Source organism: Cornus florida, unplaced genomic scaffold, assembly GCF_030987335.1.
Source record: "Cornus florida cultivar Cherokee Brave unplaced genomic scaffold, ASM3098733v1 CherokeeBrave_3.0.0_Hap2_Chr07, whole genome shotgun sequence".
Lineage (NCBI taxonomy): Eukaryota > Viridiplantae > Streptophyta > Magnoliopsida > Cornales > Cornaceae > Cornus > Cornus florida.
Window position 1 is genome coordinate 30539639 of NW_026775577.1, and position 18065 is coordinate 30557703.

General features: G+C 37.2%; 2 protein-coding genes across 2 annotated transcripts in view; one reads left to right on the plus strand and one right to left on the minus strand.

The window, feature by feature from the left end:
* The first annotated feature begins 1289 nt into the window (after positions 1–1289).
* LOC132266941 (transcription factor MYB73) lies at positions 1290–2430 on the plus strand. The gene has a single exon (XM_059767959.1). It carries the CDS (start codon positions 1317–1319, stop codon positions 2253–2255), a length of 939 nt encoding a protein of 312 aa, XP_059623942.1. The 5' UTR covers positions 1290–1316; the 3' UTR covers positions 2256–2430.
* A 15-nt stretch (positions 2431–2445) lies between these two features.
* LOC132266940 (probable cadmium/zinc-transporting ATPase HMA1, chloroplastic) overlaps positions 2446–18065 on the minus strand; it is a 32595-nt gene continuing 16975 nt past the window's right edge. The window contains exons 6-13 of the mRNA XM_059767958.1: positions 17844–17956; positions 16140–16378; positions 13925–14030; positions 12807–12974; positions 10778–10994; positions 7040–7227; positions 6869–6955; positions 2446–3590 (exon numbers count right to left, since the gene is read on the minus strand). Of these exons, the coding sequence (XP_059623941.1) occupies positions 3411–3590; positions 6869–6955; positions 7040–7227; positions 10778–10994; positions 12807–12974; positions 13925–14030; positions 16140–16378; positions 17844–17956 (1298 nt within the window). The 3' untranslated portion in view covers positions 2446–3410. The remainder of the gene's footprint in view (positions 3591–6868; positions 6956–7039; positions 7228–10777; positions 10995–12806; positions 12975–13924; positions 14031–16139; positions 16379–17843; positions 17957–18065) is intronic.

Genomic DNA, 18065 nt, shown 5'->3' on the forward strand with positions numbered 1-18065 from the left:
CGGCCGTTTTATTTGTTGATAAGATTTTCACAAAAATACAAAAAATAAATAAAAAACAAAAAAAGGGAAAGGTCAAAAGATCCTCCCACACGGAAAAGAAAATGCTCTCCAGGCTGGCCTCTTTTTCTTCTCCATCTCTAGTCAAAGTTGATGGGTTCAATTCCAACTCCACCCAACCGTTATTATCCTCTTTCAGCTCTCAACTACTATTATCATAATTCAGTTTATATAATATATTTTATTAGAATAACCTTTACTCCCGTCATAATTTGTCACGTATCGGTTTCGCGTATCGGTGAGTTCATAACTCTTTATTAAATATTGAATACCGTTATACATTTTTATAAACTCATCAATATTTATTCGAATCTATTATACCGACATTATAAATTATAGTTCCGGTTATGATTGGGACATTGTGTAGAGTGTTTTCTTCACACATGATAAGATAAAGCTTGGACTTTTTTCTTTAGATGTGGGCTTAAAAAGTTATTTAGACTCAAGAAATATCTAACTTCATGTTGATGAATATTTTATGAGAAAAACTTTCTTACACCTACGTCTGTAATATTACATGATCAATTATATCTTTATCATATAAGAAAAAGTGCATGTAATTATTCAGTGAATCTTATCGCCACATGTCAGCGTTCAATTAATTAATAATACTATATTATCAAAATAATGAAAGTTTTAAGGGTTTTTTTTTTTTTTTTTTTTTTTTTTTTTTTTTTTTTTTTTTACAACCTTTAAAACCACGGATTTTAGTGCACTTTGACATATAAATCTACAACTTTTGTAACATAATGTAATCTACGTGCATAAAATTTTAGAATGAAACTTAATTAGTTGAAAATATTCCCTCCATATCAAAATAGATCTCCATCTTACAAATTGTGGGAGACTATACAAAATGAAACTTAATGCAGTAAAAATATACAAAATGAAACATAAAATTGTAATAGTATAATGTAACTTTTTTTTTTTTTTTGGGAAATAAAATATCTAATCTAAGTACATGGAATTTAAAAATGAGATAGAAGGTAGAATCAAAACTTGAAAAATGTAGAGAGTGACATGCGTACGAGTTGACGAAGAAAAGTAGTAAAGAACGACGAGTATGTGTAAATCATCCCAGGTTTGACGTGACGCGTGTACGTTTTAACAGCTGTATCCCAAATACAACGTACAACCGGTGCCCATAACGTCCACAACCCACCATTCCCACCGGCTCAACCGGTCATCCCTATCCCCCACTCTCTCTTGTATAAATACACGTCACAGAACCAAACTAGTTTTTGTATTGAGTTTCTGAAATGGAAGGGGGCACAAGAAGGAAAGATACGGATCGGATCAAAGGTCCATGGAGCCCCGAGGAGGACGAACTGTTACAGAGACTGGTTCAACACCACGGGCCTCGGAACTGGTCTCTGATCAGCAAGTCCGTACCCGGAAGATCCGGGAAGTCGTGCCGGTTACGGTGGTGTAACCAGCTCTCGCCGGAGGTCGAGCACCGGACGTTTAGTCCCGAAGAAGACGACATCATTTTGAGAGCTCAGGCCAAGTTCGGGAACAAGTGGGCCACCATCGCCCGGCTCCTGTCGGGTCGGACCGACAACGCCATCAAGAACCACTGGAACTCCACGCTCAAGAGGAAGTGCTCGTCGATGAGTGCTGACGATGACCATGTTCCGAATCGGCAAGGTCTGAAGAGATCCGTCAGTGACGGGTCGGGTGTTCCGGTTCCGGACTTCAGTCCGAATAGTCCTTCCGGATCCGATACCAGTGACTCGAGCTTCCATGTCATGTCTTCGTCTTATGTTTATAGACCTGTCGCCGGACAACTCGAAACGGCGTCGTCTGCTTACGATCCTCCTACTTCTCTGAGTCTCTCACTTCCTGGAGTTGACTCGTGCGGTGACTTAAATCGAGGTGCCGAGTCAACTCAGTCAACGAATCCGATTCAGCTGATGCCGGCGGCGGCGCCGATGCAAGAGGTTCCGGTGAATCGGCAGAGTGGGAAATTTGATTTTGTTTCTCCGGTGGTGGTGGAACGAGGGAGTGGAGAGTTCGGGGGAGTGTTGTCGTCGCCGCCGTTTGGGGCGGAGTTGATGGCGGTGATGCAAGAAATGATAAGGAAGGAGGTGAGGAGTTACATGGTGGGGGTTGAACAAAGAGGTAGTGGTGGTGGTGAAGATGGATTTAGGGTTGGAAACGGTTCGATGAAGCGAATGGGAGTGAGTAAGATACAGTAGTGAGTCTAGTGAGTGAGTGGAGTGAGTTTGGGATGAGAAAGAAACGATCTTTGTTGCTATCTCTCTCATGGTAGAAAATGGTTTTTGTCCATGTACAGGTAAGACTCAGAATGAGGTAAAGAGTGAGAGAATGAGAGATGAAGAATGGAAATATCAAAAGGCTCTTGTTTTATCATAGTATGTTTTAGGAAATAAAAAAAAAAAAAAAAAAAAAAAAAAAATTTGATAACAATCACCAAGAAAGAACACAAATTCCTAAAGTTAAATCAGAGTTAATCTTTACCATTCTAACAATTATTTGTGAGTGTTATTTATGCATGCATATCCTCCCTGAAAGAAAGGATAAGAATGGACTGCTACCATTGCTGGGAGAATCTGAATTGTGTTTTCTATAACGTATCACAATTCGCAACTCCTTACATTGAAAAATGCTTGGAAAAACCTTTCAAATAAAAAAAAGGTTGAGAAGTTCTTGTTTGAAGAATATAAATGATGATCAGAAAATATTCTCCCGTTAAATCTCAAATTCCAAAAATAATCGTATCAAATACATATATCCTAATGCACCTTTGGATTGAATTCTAAACCGTTTAAAAACGGTTTTATTTGGGCATTATTAAGTGGTTTGAGTGTCCCGACTTCCAAGCAGGTGTACCATTATTCGAGTTTGGAGTGACATCAATAAAAGCTGCGACATTAGACAGTTGCCTAAACCTGAATTCAGGTCCTTTTAGAGATTTCACCTTTCTAGGGTTTCCATGTCAAAATGTTGTCTCTCAATGTCACCAAATTGTTGGGTATTTTACAGCCTACCTCTTCCAAAATCCTTTCGGAGGGAAACAAGTGTGTAGAAGAGGCGGCTCTTTGACTAGGTGAGAAGACAGAAGGTGTTAATGCTGAACAAGTTAATCACTATAATTGAAGCCATTGTTGTACTTCTGAATGATGTCTGAAAATGGTTACCAAGTATCTATTGACAGAGATATACAGAAGACAAAACAATTAATCATTGTGTTCACTTCCGGCGAGTTGAAGATTTACTTTATATCATATATCATCAGCCATTTTCAACCATGTTCTTCCTATTTAGTCTCTTCCTATTTACACACATAATAAAAAATTAATCACAAAAAAATCAGCCTACGGTTAAACTCATCATAAGGGTGCAGCCTGGATTGTGTTCGGAGTAGCGCCACGCCTCGTAAGAGACTTAATTACAGATTTCAATTTACCCAGTGTGTCCAGAAGGTCCTGCCTCCATGACCATGTTGGGTCATTTAAAGCACGGATAGAATTGAGGCAAACTATAAGTGTACCCCCCTCATGTAAAAGAACCTGCATATTTACCAAAGAAAAAGTAATGACAACGATATCGATTATGGATATAGAGCAGAAACAAATTGAAGAAATGAGAGAGATTTGAGGAAAAAAATTTCATTCATGCAAAGGCATTTATTTTATAATAATGGGAGAGTTAATAATGTCAATTCTATGTTTACATTCATCAACTGAGGACTAAAACAAGGCATCATGACAGTGTGCAAATGAGGACTATAACTTACCTACAGCAACTGTTTCACTAACTCCCTTTGAGTGTAAAATTTACTGGTATGAACCTAAAAGGTTGACGCTAAAGGTGTTCACTCGAGCCTAGCCTCTTCACACGTGCTTCTTGAAAGATTGGGCAGGAAATTTTTTATGGTGATTTTATCTACTATTGACACTACAAACAACAAAATAGGATAGGGAGATGTAGGCGCATTAACTTCTCAACAATATAGGATCGAGGGATATAACACATGAACCTAGAGAATTCACGTGGCCTACATTATTCATCTGAGAAAAAGGCAAGGATGATGATGAACTTCTCAAGCAGCTATTTTTAAAAAGTAGCTTTATACCGATGAAAATGGAAATGGACAGTTGATGGAGAACGTGATAGGATCCACGTGTCATGTACGATACTCACTTATACTAGGCATAGGTGCAATCTTACATTCTAGGGATTTATTTCAGGAGTTATTTTTAGGGATTTAATTTCTGTATTCATTTGGTGGTTGAGTTTGATATTTATCTCCTGCTTTCGATTTGCCTATGTAGAACAAATTATTGGTAGTATATTGGAATTGTTATTTGTGGGAGAATTAGTAAGATTACAGGCGCCTATATATATATACATATTCCGTTCTCTTCTCCCCTTCTTTTCATTCCCCTCTTCTTCTATTTCGCTCTCTTCCAACATCAACAAGTTGATACACTCGCCAAAAATAAAGGTTGATACAAGATAATGTAAAGAGATTTCTAGTAATAGGCATCGAATAAAGGACATTGCCACTTGGCATTTTTTTGGGACAAACAAGGGTTTTTTAGTAGCTTTTCTTAATATTATTTTGTTTCAAGAATACTGAACTGGACATATTTGGTTTATTTTGATGTCCTTGTTAATATTTTGAAGAAAATTGTGTCAGTTATAAATAACGCAGGGAATGGATACACAATTGAGCCAATGCAAAATTTAACTATAACTATTTTTCTGTTAGGCACAAATCATCCTAATTTGGATTCACAAAAATTGCCATTACACTCGCATAACTATAGCAATGGTACAGTCCATCCTACCACAGCTGTGAACTTATTATGGGCATTTGCATCTTCTTTTGTTCCTTTTACTCGCATAACTAGGATTTATTTGATTCAAAGGCTGGATTTAATTATTACTTATGATGTAATAGAAAAGGATCCTGGAAGGTTTTTTTTCATTGTTGGTCAGACAATTTTTATTTATCTAAGGATCCACATTTAACTTCAACATTCTGTTTTCAGAAAGGGCTTCCGCGCCCTAATTACACAAGTCTAGTGTTGAGGAAAGGGGATAGCCAAGTGTTTGATGTTAAAGTGATTCACATGGTTGGGAGTACGAGTCTTTGGCCTTAAGCTATCTATCCCAAGCAGAGGCAGTAGAGAAGACACCATATTTGCTTGGAATCAGAGGAAAAATTGGGAGGGGTGGGGTGGCAAGGGAGCGTATGGAATGAGTCTCCTTGATACACATGAAAAAGTGAAAGGTAAAATGAAGGGGAAGTGAATCCCTCTGGGTCCACTGTTTTCTCTGTCCAAAAGGGGTCAAAAAGGATGAAGGAGAAAAATCAAACCATTTACAATTTTGCCCTTCAAATAATATCCTCGTGTAAATATGAAGGGGATAGTTGAAAAATAAAGTGGATCCTCTTGACTGAATGTTGTCGGGTACTGTTTAATTCCCCGCCATTCTTGTAACTGTCACCTGTAATCCGCGCAGGTGTGTCCGCACCCGACCCCCCTTAGTGGATGAGAAAGAAAGGATTTCTCGGAGCAACCCCTAGGTTCCAGACCCAGGAGTCAACTTTCCCGTATCAACATTTGCTACATCTCAGTCTGTGGAAGAGTGAAAGGGTCACCACAACTCAGGATCTCCCCCCTTTGACAACACGAAAAAACCATTGTTCAACTCTTTGACAACATGAAAAAACCAAAAGCTCTGCCCTCCCTCTCTATCTATCCAAGGGATGGAAGGGCAGAGGCCTTTGGTGTCCCCTCCAGTCCCAAACTGTACAAGCTTCTTCCAAAGCATACGGCTTTCTGGATGTAGATGACGATATCTATACAGATGGATCTTATATATATCGTATAATGAAGTACCACACGAGTGGAATCTTTCTATTCCGTACATACTCGTTCCTGAGCTTTTTGAAATAAATAAAGCGGGTATAGTCTTTGGAACAATAATTAGCATCTTTATTTAAGAAAGAGGAACCTCATGTAAATACCATCGAATAAGATTTGATCCTATTCATGGAGATTCCGTAAATATTCCATTCCAAAAATAGAAAGTAAGCTTAGATAGGTCCTCTGAGGGTTCGCTGCTGTACTTGCACAATAGGCTACCCTCACATATTGCGCACCACCTACCACTAGCCAGACGTTCTTGGCCAGGTTTCAGAATGGAAGAGAAGTCATGGAATGAACTCAATTGGCTACATATGATGAGTGGATGGACAAGCAAAAAGGATAGTCTAAGACTCTTCAATATGGATTTATACTTGGAATTCAGAAAAATCTGAAATGCTCCCACTCTGCATGGCAGGAGAGGTAGGATGGAGAAGACGGTTGCCATATAGATGTTCTATCAAGTCTTAACCCTCCAAAAACAAAAGTGAACAGAGACGGTTCAGTAGCAATAGACGCTGCTGCAGCTGCAATAGCAAGGGACTATCAGCCATTGTCTTTGGGCTTTCTCCCAAGTACTAAAAAGTGTATCATGCTTGAATCTAACTAGGGTTCGCGGTGGTGGAGGACTTGGATCGGAAGAAAGAGGAATTCTAGTTGGAAGATATCTAATGAAACCGTTGCTGGAATTAAGATCTTATTCAAAGAGATAAATATCAAATATTTGGAGTTTCGTTTTGTCATTTATACACTACCTTGAAGCATTTTTTCACAAATAAAAGCCACTATGACTCGTATAGCTAGAACCCAAAATTGTCATATATCTTCCCTAGCATAAAAGGCAACATGAAACACAAAAAGAAATCAGGTCTGCAAATCAAAATATCCAATTAGATCATAATTCATACCGTTAACCATAACGGAAGAAACCCCAAAACTGATGTAAGAGAGGCCAAAATAATGCTAGATAATGCAAGTGCCACATTTTGTTTGACCTGAAAAGTATAGAGGCATAGAACACCGATCACAAGGTGGACAGAAAATAATAATGACGACACTGAAAAGAATTTAGAAAATACCAGGGAAATTGTTTGACGAGATTTAGCGATACAGAATGGAACGCCAGAGATATTGTCCTGCAACAGCAGCACATCTGCAACGGCTATAGCAGTTGCACTAGCACGTTGAGCTAGCACAATTCCCACTGTAGCAGCCGCAAGTGCTGGGGCATCATTGATACCATCACCTACCATTATAAGACCACCACCTGTAAAAAAGTTCAGATTTATTCAGCAAACCATTGTAAGTGCCTGAAGACAAGTTTTAAATAAAGGATGTCAGAACTTCACATGAAGCCTTCAAAAGAAAAAAGTTTTTCCAAATATAGGATTGGTCAAACAACATGCAGGATGGATAAATAAATAAAAAATCTTGCCATGGAAGATGCATAATATAATAACATAGAGTTTTCTATCCATAAGCAACAATATTTCACCCAACACAGAGATAGCAAGAAAAAATAAAAAGCAGCAACACTGCATCCTGGTTTGTTATGATACAGTTATTATTATTATTATTTTTTAGGGTAGTTTGCACTCAACCTACCATCACACTCTTTAACATATATCAACCACAGCAATCACTATACTTCCCATAACTATTTTTTTTTTGCTTGAAAGATATAACTACATCCCAACACTCTTCATACATCACCAACCCATCCATTCTTCTCCTTGCACCATACTTCAATAATCACCCTTTTGCACCACCATATCCTTGTTCACCATTTCATATAATTCCAACAGTTAACACATCACCGTTCTCACAGCACCATCCTTGCACCACCCTACCTACCATTATACTTTTTAACCTATATCATCCACAGCACTCAGTATACCACCCGTAACCCTCTAATCTGCTATAACTTATCTGGAAACATTCAACCCAAGCCAACAGAAAACCCACAAAAGATAAGCAAGATGCTAAGAAGAGAGTGGACAAAGGTTTGTTGTGGCCAAAAAGGACAAAATAGATATAAAGGACAAAGCAGGAAAAAGTAAGAGAAAGCCAAAGAATAATCAAAGAGAAGACGGAATTTGTCCAAAGAGGAACTATAGAGAAAAGTTTAAAAGAAAGAAAAAGACAAAAACAAAGAAAATAAGGCTTGTTGGAAGATTGGACTTGTTCAACAAGGCTTTGTTGGATAAATGGTTATCGAGGTTCGGGTGCGAGAGGCCCCGTTTATGGAGGAGAGTCATTGTTTGCCGGTTTGGGGAGGGTGATGGTGGGTGGTCTTCTAGGGAAGTGAGGTTTCCAACAGGTATGGGCATTTGGAAGCTTATCCGGAAGGGGTGGGATTAGTTTTCCAAACGTATTCGGTTCAAAGTTCAGAGTGGGAACCTAATTAGGTTTTAGGAGGATCTTTGGTGTGGAGACATTGTTCTGGCTTGTAGGTTCCCCCAGTTCATGATTTGTTAGAGTAGACATGCTTTGGTTGCTGACTGTTATTGTCTTGATAGTGGAAGATTGACTTTGGATGTGCAGTTTCATAGAGAGTTTAATGATTGGGAGCTTACGGAGGTTCCTGAGTTACTAGCTCTGCCCCATAGCCAGGAGGTGGAGGGGGTGGGGATTGATGAGATTGTGTGGACGGGTCCGCCAAGGGGGGTGTTTGAGGTTCGGGCTTTTATCATAGTCTTGTGGAGTTTCCTGGACATTCCCTTCCCATGGAAGGTGATTTGGAGGTCGAAAGTCCCCTTGTGCGCTGTGCTCATGGAAGCATTCTCACTCTCGACAACCTCAGGAAGAGAAAGCATATTGTAGTTAATTAGTGTTGCAAGTGCAAGAGGGCAGAGGAAACTGTGAATCACCTTTTTCTTCACAGTCCAGTGGCGAGGGATGCTTGGGCTTTGGTTTTTTGTTGCGTTTGGTGTGTCTTTGGTGTTCCCAAGATCCACAATGTAGTTGGTTGAGGCTTGGAAAGAGTGTCTAATGGAGAACCGAGTCAAGGATGTTTGGAGGTTTGTTTACGGTGGGGTATGTGGCGTGAGAGGAAGAGGAGATCCTTTGAAGGAGAGAAGACTCCTATTTGGACTCTCAATCCAAATATGGTATTCTTCATACTTTATTCTTTTGGGTTAATGGGCATAGTTGTACATCTTTGGGGCAACTTTTGGACTTTGTGGACAACTTAAAACTTTAGTGTAGTGTGACGACCTCTGTGGGCGGGTGTGATGTGGGCGAGCACTGGCAGGCTACAGGGTGTCATGATCCTACATCGCCTGGGAAAGGTGAAGTGCTATATGTAGGTTCTACATCCTTCTATGATATAACGCATTTTAAAGCCGTGATGGTCAAAAACCTATCAGAACTCCAAAGTTATGCGTGCTTAACCTGGAGTAGTACCATGATGGATGACCCTCTGGGAAGTTTGGTCTGGGGGAGCCAAAAGCGGACAATATTGTGTCTGTACAGGGTGAAGACTGTTACATGTCGCCTCTGGTGTCGGGTGTATTCCTTGGGAGCGCTCCCCCTTAGGCTTTTTTTTTAATGAATTTTTTTGGTAAAACAACTTATGTTTATGGGATATGGGTTTGAAACAATTTAATAGCTGGATTTTTAAGTTGATTGATGAAAAATTCGAGATATGGTGTTACAGCAATGTTATAAGTAGATTTTGGGAGTTGATCAATGAAAAATTTCACCACCCTAATATCCGCATTTTATAAAAGTCCATTACACCAGACGTCTCCATATTGCAAAACTCTACAGTCAAGGTGGCCCCATTACCACCTATAAAACCTTGCTTCGAGTACATTATATAAACTATAGATAGCCCAGAATGAATTATAACATGTTACATACGACTCCATTAATGGGACCATTATCATTAATGGAAGTTTGAAAAGCAATTCACATTTTCCGATCTAATAACAGGAATAAGTTTAAAAGCTATAAACTTCTGGTAGAATCCAACTTAATGTATATATAACGTAGATACTTTTATGCTTCCAATTACAAGTTAACATGCTATAGCTTGAGAAATATCAAATGAAGAGAAATCCTATAATTCAATCATAAATTGGAAAAACTTGAAAGAAACACAGCACTAGGAGTGATAAATTTTGACATGACCCACCAATATGAAGAGAACGCACAATGAAGTTAGCGGGTTTGGGTTAACCTTAAATATTTATATCATAATCATGTCAACCTGTTTAACCCATTCAATTAATTGTGTCGTGCTCATATTTTGGAGCTCAACCCTTTTACCCCAATTAGACTCGTATAACAAATCATGTCATAACGTGTTATTCTAACCCAATTAACCTATAACCTCTTTTAACCCAATTATTATGGACATTTTTGTTATTTCAATATATACTCAACATGGATATTGTATTGTCCTTTTCTTATGGTAATTGTATTGTCCTAATTGTCCTCATTTTCATGAATTTAGTTATCAATTATATAATTTTTTCATTATATTTTTATTTAATCCTTAAAAACATGTTAACAAATGGGTTACATGACCAATTTAATTTAAAATAGATTATCAAATGACCGTCGCGTCGTGTTGTGAATTACACGACCCATTTATTAAATAAGTTACATGGGTCGTGTCATGCTACTTGTTTAATAAACATGTCGTATTCGTGTAAAAATGTTTCTGACATGATTATTAAACAGGTCGTGTTTGAATTTGACCTATTTAACATAATATTATTAGGTCGACACGACATAAATATGACCCACCAACATGAATTGCCACCCCAAGTGTTGAATTAGGCCACGAAGATGATGATTAGAAATCCGACCTGCATATCTCGAAATCCTTGTCACATGATTTAGCTTATCCTCAGGCTTAAGGCTGCAATAGACCTCATTGATGCCCACAGTATTCGCAACTCTCTGTGCACTTGACTCATGGTCACCGGTTAGCATCATTACACGGAGCTTTGCTTGATCATGTAATGTCCGTATCACATCTATGGCACCACGTCGAGGTTTATCCTCAAAGTGAAATAGTGTAACCTGCACACAAATCAAAGACTCAATTCAGAGTTCAACATTTAGCACCACTAGAAGTTTGATGAAAAATATGATACAATAGAATTAACAGGTTGTATTCGATGCAAAAGCGAACTCAAAATTGAAGAGAAGATTCATCCGATATCAGCTTTCTGATTGTCCTTTCTTTTTAATTGGTTGACATACCTTTTATTTATTTTTTATTTTTTGTTTATTTTACGAAAGATATATTCACACAACCACTTTGTCCCAATTGGTAATTGAACCCTCAACCTACTCTTAGAAGGTGGAGGATATACGAACTAATGCTTGGTGGTATGCTGGTTAGCATATCAATCAGCACAAACATGATAAATGGATGACATAACAAATGCTTAATAAGAAATTGGGAAAAGGCTTGATTGTTGTATTCATATATGTGTGCGTATATATTGGCTACATTGTAAAAAAAAAAAAAACCCAAAAAATAAAAGGGTTCTTTGACCCTAGTTGTTAACATTTTTTTTAAAAACTTTTCTTGATAAGATTTGCCATATATTCGTATAATTTATTATGCATAGCATACTTTACATTAAGGATTTTTTGTTACAGTTAGCAGAAAATGGTGTCGATTATTGATTAGTTACTTTGTTTTCTTATGCATTTTCACTTACTACAAAGAAATTGGTGACAAAAAATTATCAAGTCAACTAGAGGCAATATATTTTACATCAACCAAACTGTTACCTAGTTCCTTCTACCAAAATATGCACGGACACGGGAAGAATTGATTTGTCTTCATGCAACTCAATAACATTGCCTATCAAATTTTGATTAGTTAAAATAAAAATAAAATTAACTTAACACTTAGAAGCCAGCCAAACATGATTAATTCAGTCACAACCACTAAATCAAGCCTTCAATACCTCCACATCACAAAATTGCACCAAAATCAGTTTTCACATCATCATTACTTTCAATCAAAATTTAGGAAGCTTTTGTGTCCAAGAACTCTTATTTGAGATTCTCATGTTTGTAAAGAATATGTTAGAATATAATTTCACAAGCTTCAGGGACCAAGTAAGATAAACAGAGCAAGCAGCAGCAGAAAAAATGGCTCCAAAACCTTAGCAACAAGTTTTTCATTGGGCATACCACAGGGGCTTCTGTGCTAAATCATCAATGCAACATCTATAGTCCATTAATGGGCAACCCCGATAACTGATATGATCAAGACCATCCAGAATCAAACAATTACTCTTCTTCTATAGAATCTAATTATCAACTAGTGTGCCCGTACCAATTCTATCATGTCAGCAGCACAGGTGTCTCTAAAAGCCATGATCACATCTGATCATTTCGATTGTATACTCTGTTTATCTTTTCTTCTTTTCTGTTTAACTTTCTGATTTCCCATTTTTATATTTCTTTTTCTTAACCTTTTTATCGGCCCATTGCTTTTAGAGGGAGTTTTTTTGTCAAGAAAGCGGTGTTTTTGGTCAATAGCTTGATGGATGAAGGCCAATTTCAATAGTGTTGACTTTAGAGTGTTTCACAAACCACCATGCGGTGAAAATTCAACAAAATGAAGTAGTCCCACATTTCATGCCTCGGCCTAATACCTTAGGCCAAAAAATAAGGCAATTTTATGCACATTTTCAAGTAAGACAAGAAAGATAAATCGTTTAACCAATTAGATAATGCATTGTCAACCACACATATTATGAAATAATATATACGGAGTAAATAAACATCTAACCCTACAGGAACATCTTTATACCAAAGTTCTCTCAAAAGATTTAACATCAATATCATTCTCACAAATAATTACATCACCTTTTTGTTATTAATGGAGAGTGCAGCACGAACAAAATCACTTCCATGAGATGAGGTGCTCACGGCCTCCTTAATTATTTTTGATTCACCTTCAGAGTTGAGGAGTGAAGTGATGTACTCCACAGAACCAAGTGAAGCTTTCAACAATCTGCCCTCTCCCAATCCTGGCTATAACATAGAAATCAAGAGCGACTTTACTTCGCCTGACTTAGCAGAAAAGAATATGAAGAAAACAGACCTAAACAAATTAAACAGTTGTGTAATCTACTCAAAACATCGTGAGATGCCTTTCTAAATGAAAGTAGCTCATGTAAGAAAGAGACAGAGTTCGTATGTACTGGGATGATCTAAGAAACAACAGACAAGTGCAATAAGAAAATGTTTTAAAAGAAGATAGGCGATAGATAAAACCTTATAAATAGAAAAGCCAGTTCCATAAAGAACTAAAAGCGGCAGCATCTTTGATAGAGTCAAATTCTCAAAAAAATGGAAGGGAATAATGTCATTTTTATCAAATCTCCGGTGTGGTGCTTGAAAGATGAATGCTCGCAGCAAAGCAAGTTGAACAATTTATGTACATTTAAAAAAAAAAAATCATTTATTTAATCTTCATGCAATGGTAATATATCCCATTAGCTATACTATTGAGAAAAACCAATTAGATTTGTGTGCTAGTTGCTAGTATAAGATCAAATTTCACAAGTGGTATTATGCAAATACAACAACTGGCATAAGATCATCTACTATTTAGATAACTTTTTTCGAGGCATTCTTATTTACTTAAATTGAGTGTAAGAACAAGTATTCAGGTTGGACCTCTCTAATAGGCCTATATGTTGGGAAGAATGTATTTACACCCAAAAATATATAATCCATGGTGGAACGATGAAATCCAACAAATAGAGTAAAAGTTAAACAGCCGACAATAAAATATAGAACCTAATAGCAACCATTTAGGGAAGAAAAGGAAAAACTGAAACAAAATCTATTAGCCTTCCCAATTAAGTGAAATAAAGACTTATCTGAGTAAAATTTCTGTGAATATAACATTTTTGCTATTGGAGTAAATGTAAATGACCAACAGGAAGTTAGTAATATGCTGATGTTGAACACACTACCTCAATGCTAGATAGTGTTGCAAAAAGACCTCTACCAGGTAAATTCTCAAAACTTTCAACAGAGATGGAAGGAAGGTCTTTCCCTATGCTGTGATCCACAACAGCTCTGCAGCAAACAAAGGAGGGGAAAAAGGAACAAGTGGTAAAAAAATTCCCAAGGTAGCTAAACATTAAATAATCATGTCCAAGCATAATAGAAAAACTACATTAGCATAAGACAATTAAATGATAATGCAAAAAATTCATAAAACATTCAAATAAAAACTTTAACAGATCAACAAATGGAAAGGTTCTCACTTCTCACCCACAAAAAATACAAGAATATTTTCTTGAGTTTGGATTTTATTCAACATTTGAGTGCTTGTAGAAGAGGAACCAGTCAATGTTTCTTGAGTTCAGATTTTAATCTACTTTCGAGGAATTCCTCTCTCTCTCTACACATATATAGAATTGCCAACAGAGTACAGAAGGACACTGAAGGTTTTAGAAAACTTGGGTTAGAAAATTTTGAAATAATGGAAGGCGCATTATCTAGGTTCACATGATGCATTTGGTAGGCATCTCTGTGTCAATAAAAAGTGCATGTCTTAACATGCTTGGGCAGCGTTGATGATTATGCAAACCCAACTTATATACAAATTTATCTCACACCCAACTTATTTATGAATTAATCTCATAAAAAATAGGGGACCAGAAATGAAGACATAAGAGATGAAGGGAGATGGTCACAAATAAAGTTGAATTAATATATATATATATATATATATATATATATATAAGTAAAAATATATTAGAAAAGCGTTCAAAAGGGGAACACGTCCCTAATACAAGAAGAAAAAAGACCTAAGGACTAATAGCATCCAAAAGATCAAAGAAATCATCAATCGCGGAGCATGCGCTTCCTCTTACATAACAGAATGAACAAGCTTTGAATTGAAAACATGGCACTAACTTTACTGGGTTGCTGGTGATGCCTTATTTGATTATGAGGTGATAGGGAAATGGAATCTGGGTTGTGCTTCTAAGAGGTTTATGACTATTTCTGGCAGGCTGCACATCTATGTCTTACATGGTTCATTGGGAAGAAAAGGAACAGGCACCTTTAAGGATATGAGGATTCAATATTGGGCAGACAAATGGATTGTACAGTTGTGGGAGGAAATTTGGTAATATGGAAGACTAAAGAATGAAATCATGGTAGCAAGATCGAGTGCTGAGGCAAAATATATAGGAATGGCTCCAACACCATGTGAGATGCCTTGGGTAAAATCCCTTTTACAAGATATGGGTTTATCAAATGAAAATGATATGTGATAATGAAGCTGCTATACACATTGAAAGTAATCGTGTATTTCATGAGAGAACAAAACATATAGAGGTAGATCGCCAGTTTGTGAGAGACTTGGTGATGAGTAAAAAGGTAGTCACTTCTTATGTTCAGTCCAGATCTCAATGGGAAGATCTTTTTACCAAGGCATTGGGGGAGGCTCATTTTTCTAAACAATGTAACAAGCTGGGCTGGGCATGATAATGATATTTATGCTCCAGCTTGAGGGGCAGTGTTGGAATTAGTATAATAAGTGTTGGGGTCACATTGTAATTATGATAACATTGTATGACACGTAATGAGAGTAGCAGGCCCTAGTTAATTAGCCTCTCTTTTTCCTGTTTATGCATATTTTTATCCCCTTCTTCATTGTTTCATTCTTTCACAATCAGAACAACTTCCAAATTTCAAAATAACATATAATTGATCTGAATATTAGATAAATATAGTCCAAGCATCAGCTTGCAATATCTACAATTCAAGCCGGACCAAAATGCATTATGATAATCCATAAGTATGCAATTCAACAAAAATCTCTAACTTGTGCATCCAATTCTTTTTTATTTTTTCTCCTGATGATCATAATTTTTACGTCCTTCAATCCTTCAATCTTCATCAATACAAATTCATTGGGAATTAGATGAAAAGAAGAAACTATCACCTCAATCCCAGTGTTTCAATCAAATTAGATTGTCATGACTTTCTTCAGAGGTTCTAAAGAAGTAAGTTTCGGCATAAGAGGTTCCAATCACAAAAACAAAAATCAGTCAAATAATATGTTATATGGACAGAATTCAGAAGGGAAATTATATCCAAATAAGATATCAAGATACGAAACAACATAATGGAACAACATACTAGAAAGAGAGATCAATACAACAACACTACCTTCCAATAGGGTGAGTAGTTCCCTTCTCCATTGCAGCAGCCACAGCAAGAGCCTCTTTTTCGCAACTGGGGAAACAACAAGAAGCAAAGCTTTTCTCATTGTCTCTTAAATGTCCATGTATTGGTTCAATTGCTTTGCATGTAAACTCCCCAGTCGTCAATGTACCAGTTTTATCAAATGCAATAGTGTGGCAAGAAGCTAGAGCATCTAGTACATGCCCCCCTTTCAGCAATAACCCCTATTAAAAGAATCAGATTTTTCAAACATGAAAACAGGATTTTATTAAAACTAAGCACAATCTTTCAATGAATTCTTTCACATTCTACCACTATGGAAGTAACCTTTTGATGTTTCCTGTTAATCTAGGTAGATTTGGGAAGCACCATTCCCACAGCTCCTTTTGACGCATCCAGAACCTATATTACTTGTTTCTTCGTTCAAGGGGCCATGGATACAGCCAAAAGATCTGTGGAAATAGGCTCATTGCGTCGTTCGATGATTGATAAGTTGCAGAATACCGATAAAAGCCCACTTGTGGAATATCAAATCACTAATACAATCACATCCGGGGACTTTACTACTTAAAACAGACTTCACAAAATAAGGGATGCAATAATGAAATAATCATTTGCGCTCAACATTCTGCAATCGTACAGGAATTGTGTTGCCAATAATCATTTGTGCTCAACATTCTGCAATCGTCAAATTGCCAACAAAGACTTTGTTATCAACAATTATGTTTGTGTTTGAGCCACCGTTGATGTGGTAATTATCTTGGGTCGTGAAAGTCGCTGAGAGATGAAGGTGTGGAAGTGGATGAGAAAGAAAGCTAGAGAGAGAAAATAAAGAATTCTGGTTTCCATAGATGGAGGACTTAAAGGTACTCGAAAAGGAGCTAAAAAATGGATTTTAGCATACATAAAGATAAAAAAAGAACGATAGAACGTGCCATAGAGAGGAAGTGGAACATTTTCGAGATGGGAATCTGCTGGGCTAAAGAAGAATTCAAGATGATGATGATGATGATGATTGAGGGATTATGATGATGATTTCGATTGAGGGCTTCGGGTTGATGATTTGGCAGAGCTATGATAAGGGTGAGAAGAAGAAGATGGAGCTTCGGGTTGATGATTTTGCAGAGCTATGGAGTGGGAAGAAGAATGTGGAGCTTGGGGTTGATGGAGTGATAAGAAGAACATGGAGCTGTTGATTTTGCAGAGGGTTGGGTACGAAGAAGACCGCTTGTGACACATGAGATAAGGTACATTTGCATTCGGGGCAGGTTAAGTCAGGAAGGGCATTTTGGCTATATATTAATTTACGAGTTGGCACATGCTACTGTTCTGTTATTTTTTGACAGCAAACAAACAGAATGGGAGTGTTGTGATGAATTTTTAAATACTAGTGGAGTTTTTAGATAGTTTTTTTTGGTATAAGGGTTATATGACTGTTTTGAGATAGTACAGGGGGGTTTTATGATTTTAACCCCAGTATAAAATAACATTCTACGTATAAATATTATAAATGCTTTTGGCCTTGTGTTGCTTTTGAGGGATGCGTTCCCCTTTTGAAAGCTTTTAATGAATTCTTACTTATCAAAAATAAATAAATAAATAAATAGTATAAATGCTTAGGGCTATGTATCAACCAGGTGGAGCAAACAATTAGTTTTTTGGTTGACCAGGGTAGAAAATAACTAATACCTTTCTTGCACAAGCACTAATTGCAGTTGCATATGCCAATGGAGCTACCGCCAATGCACATGGTGATGCTGCCACCATGAACCCCAATGCTCTGTATATAGATCCTCTGCAAACTGCATGACTAACTCGGGTTAAAACAGTAGAACTGTGAACTGAACATTACACAAGATAGAGAAGACATCACCTTCTAATAAAAATTAGTAAATCAATTCATTGAAGGAA

What these genes read in the sequence shown, in the direction of transcription:
- LOC132266941 (XM_059767959.1), top strand. Translation starts at nt 1,317, where the DNA reads ATGGAAGGGGGCACAAGAAGGAAAGATACGGATCGGATCAAAGGTCCA.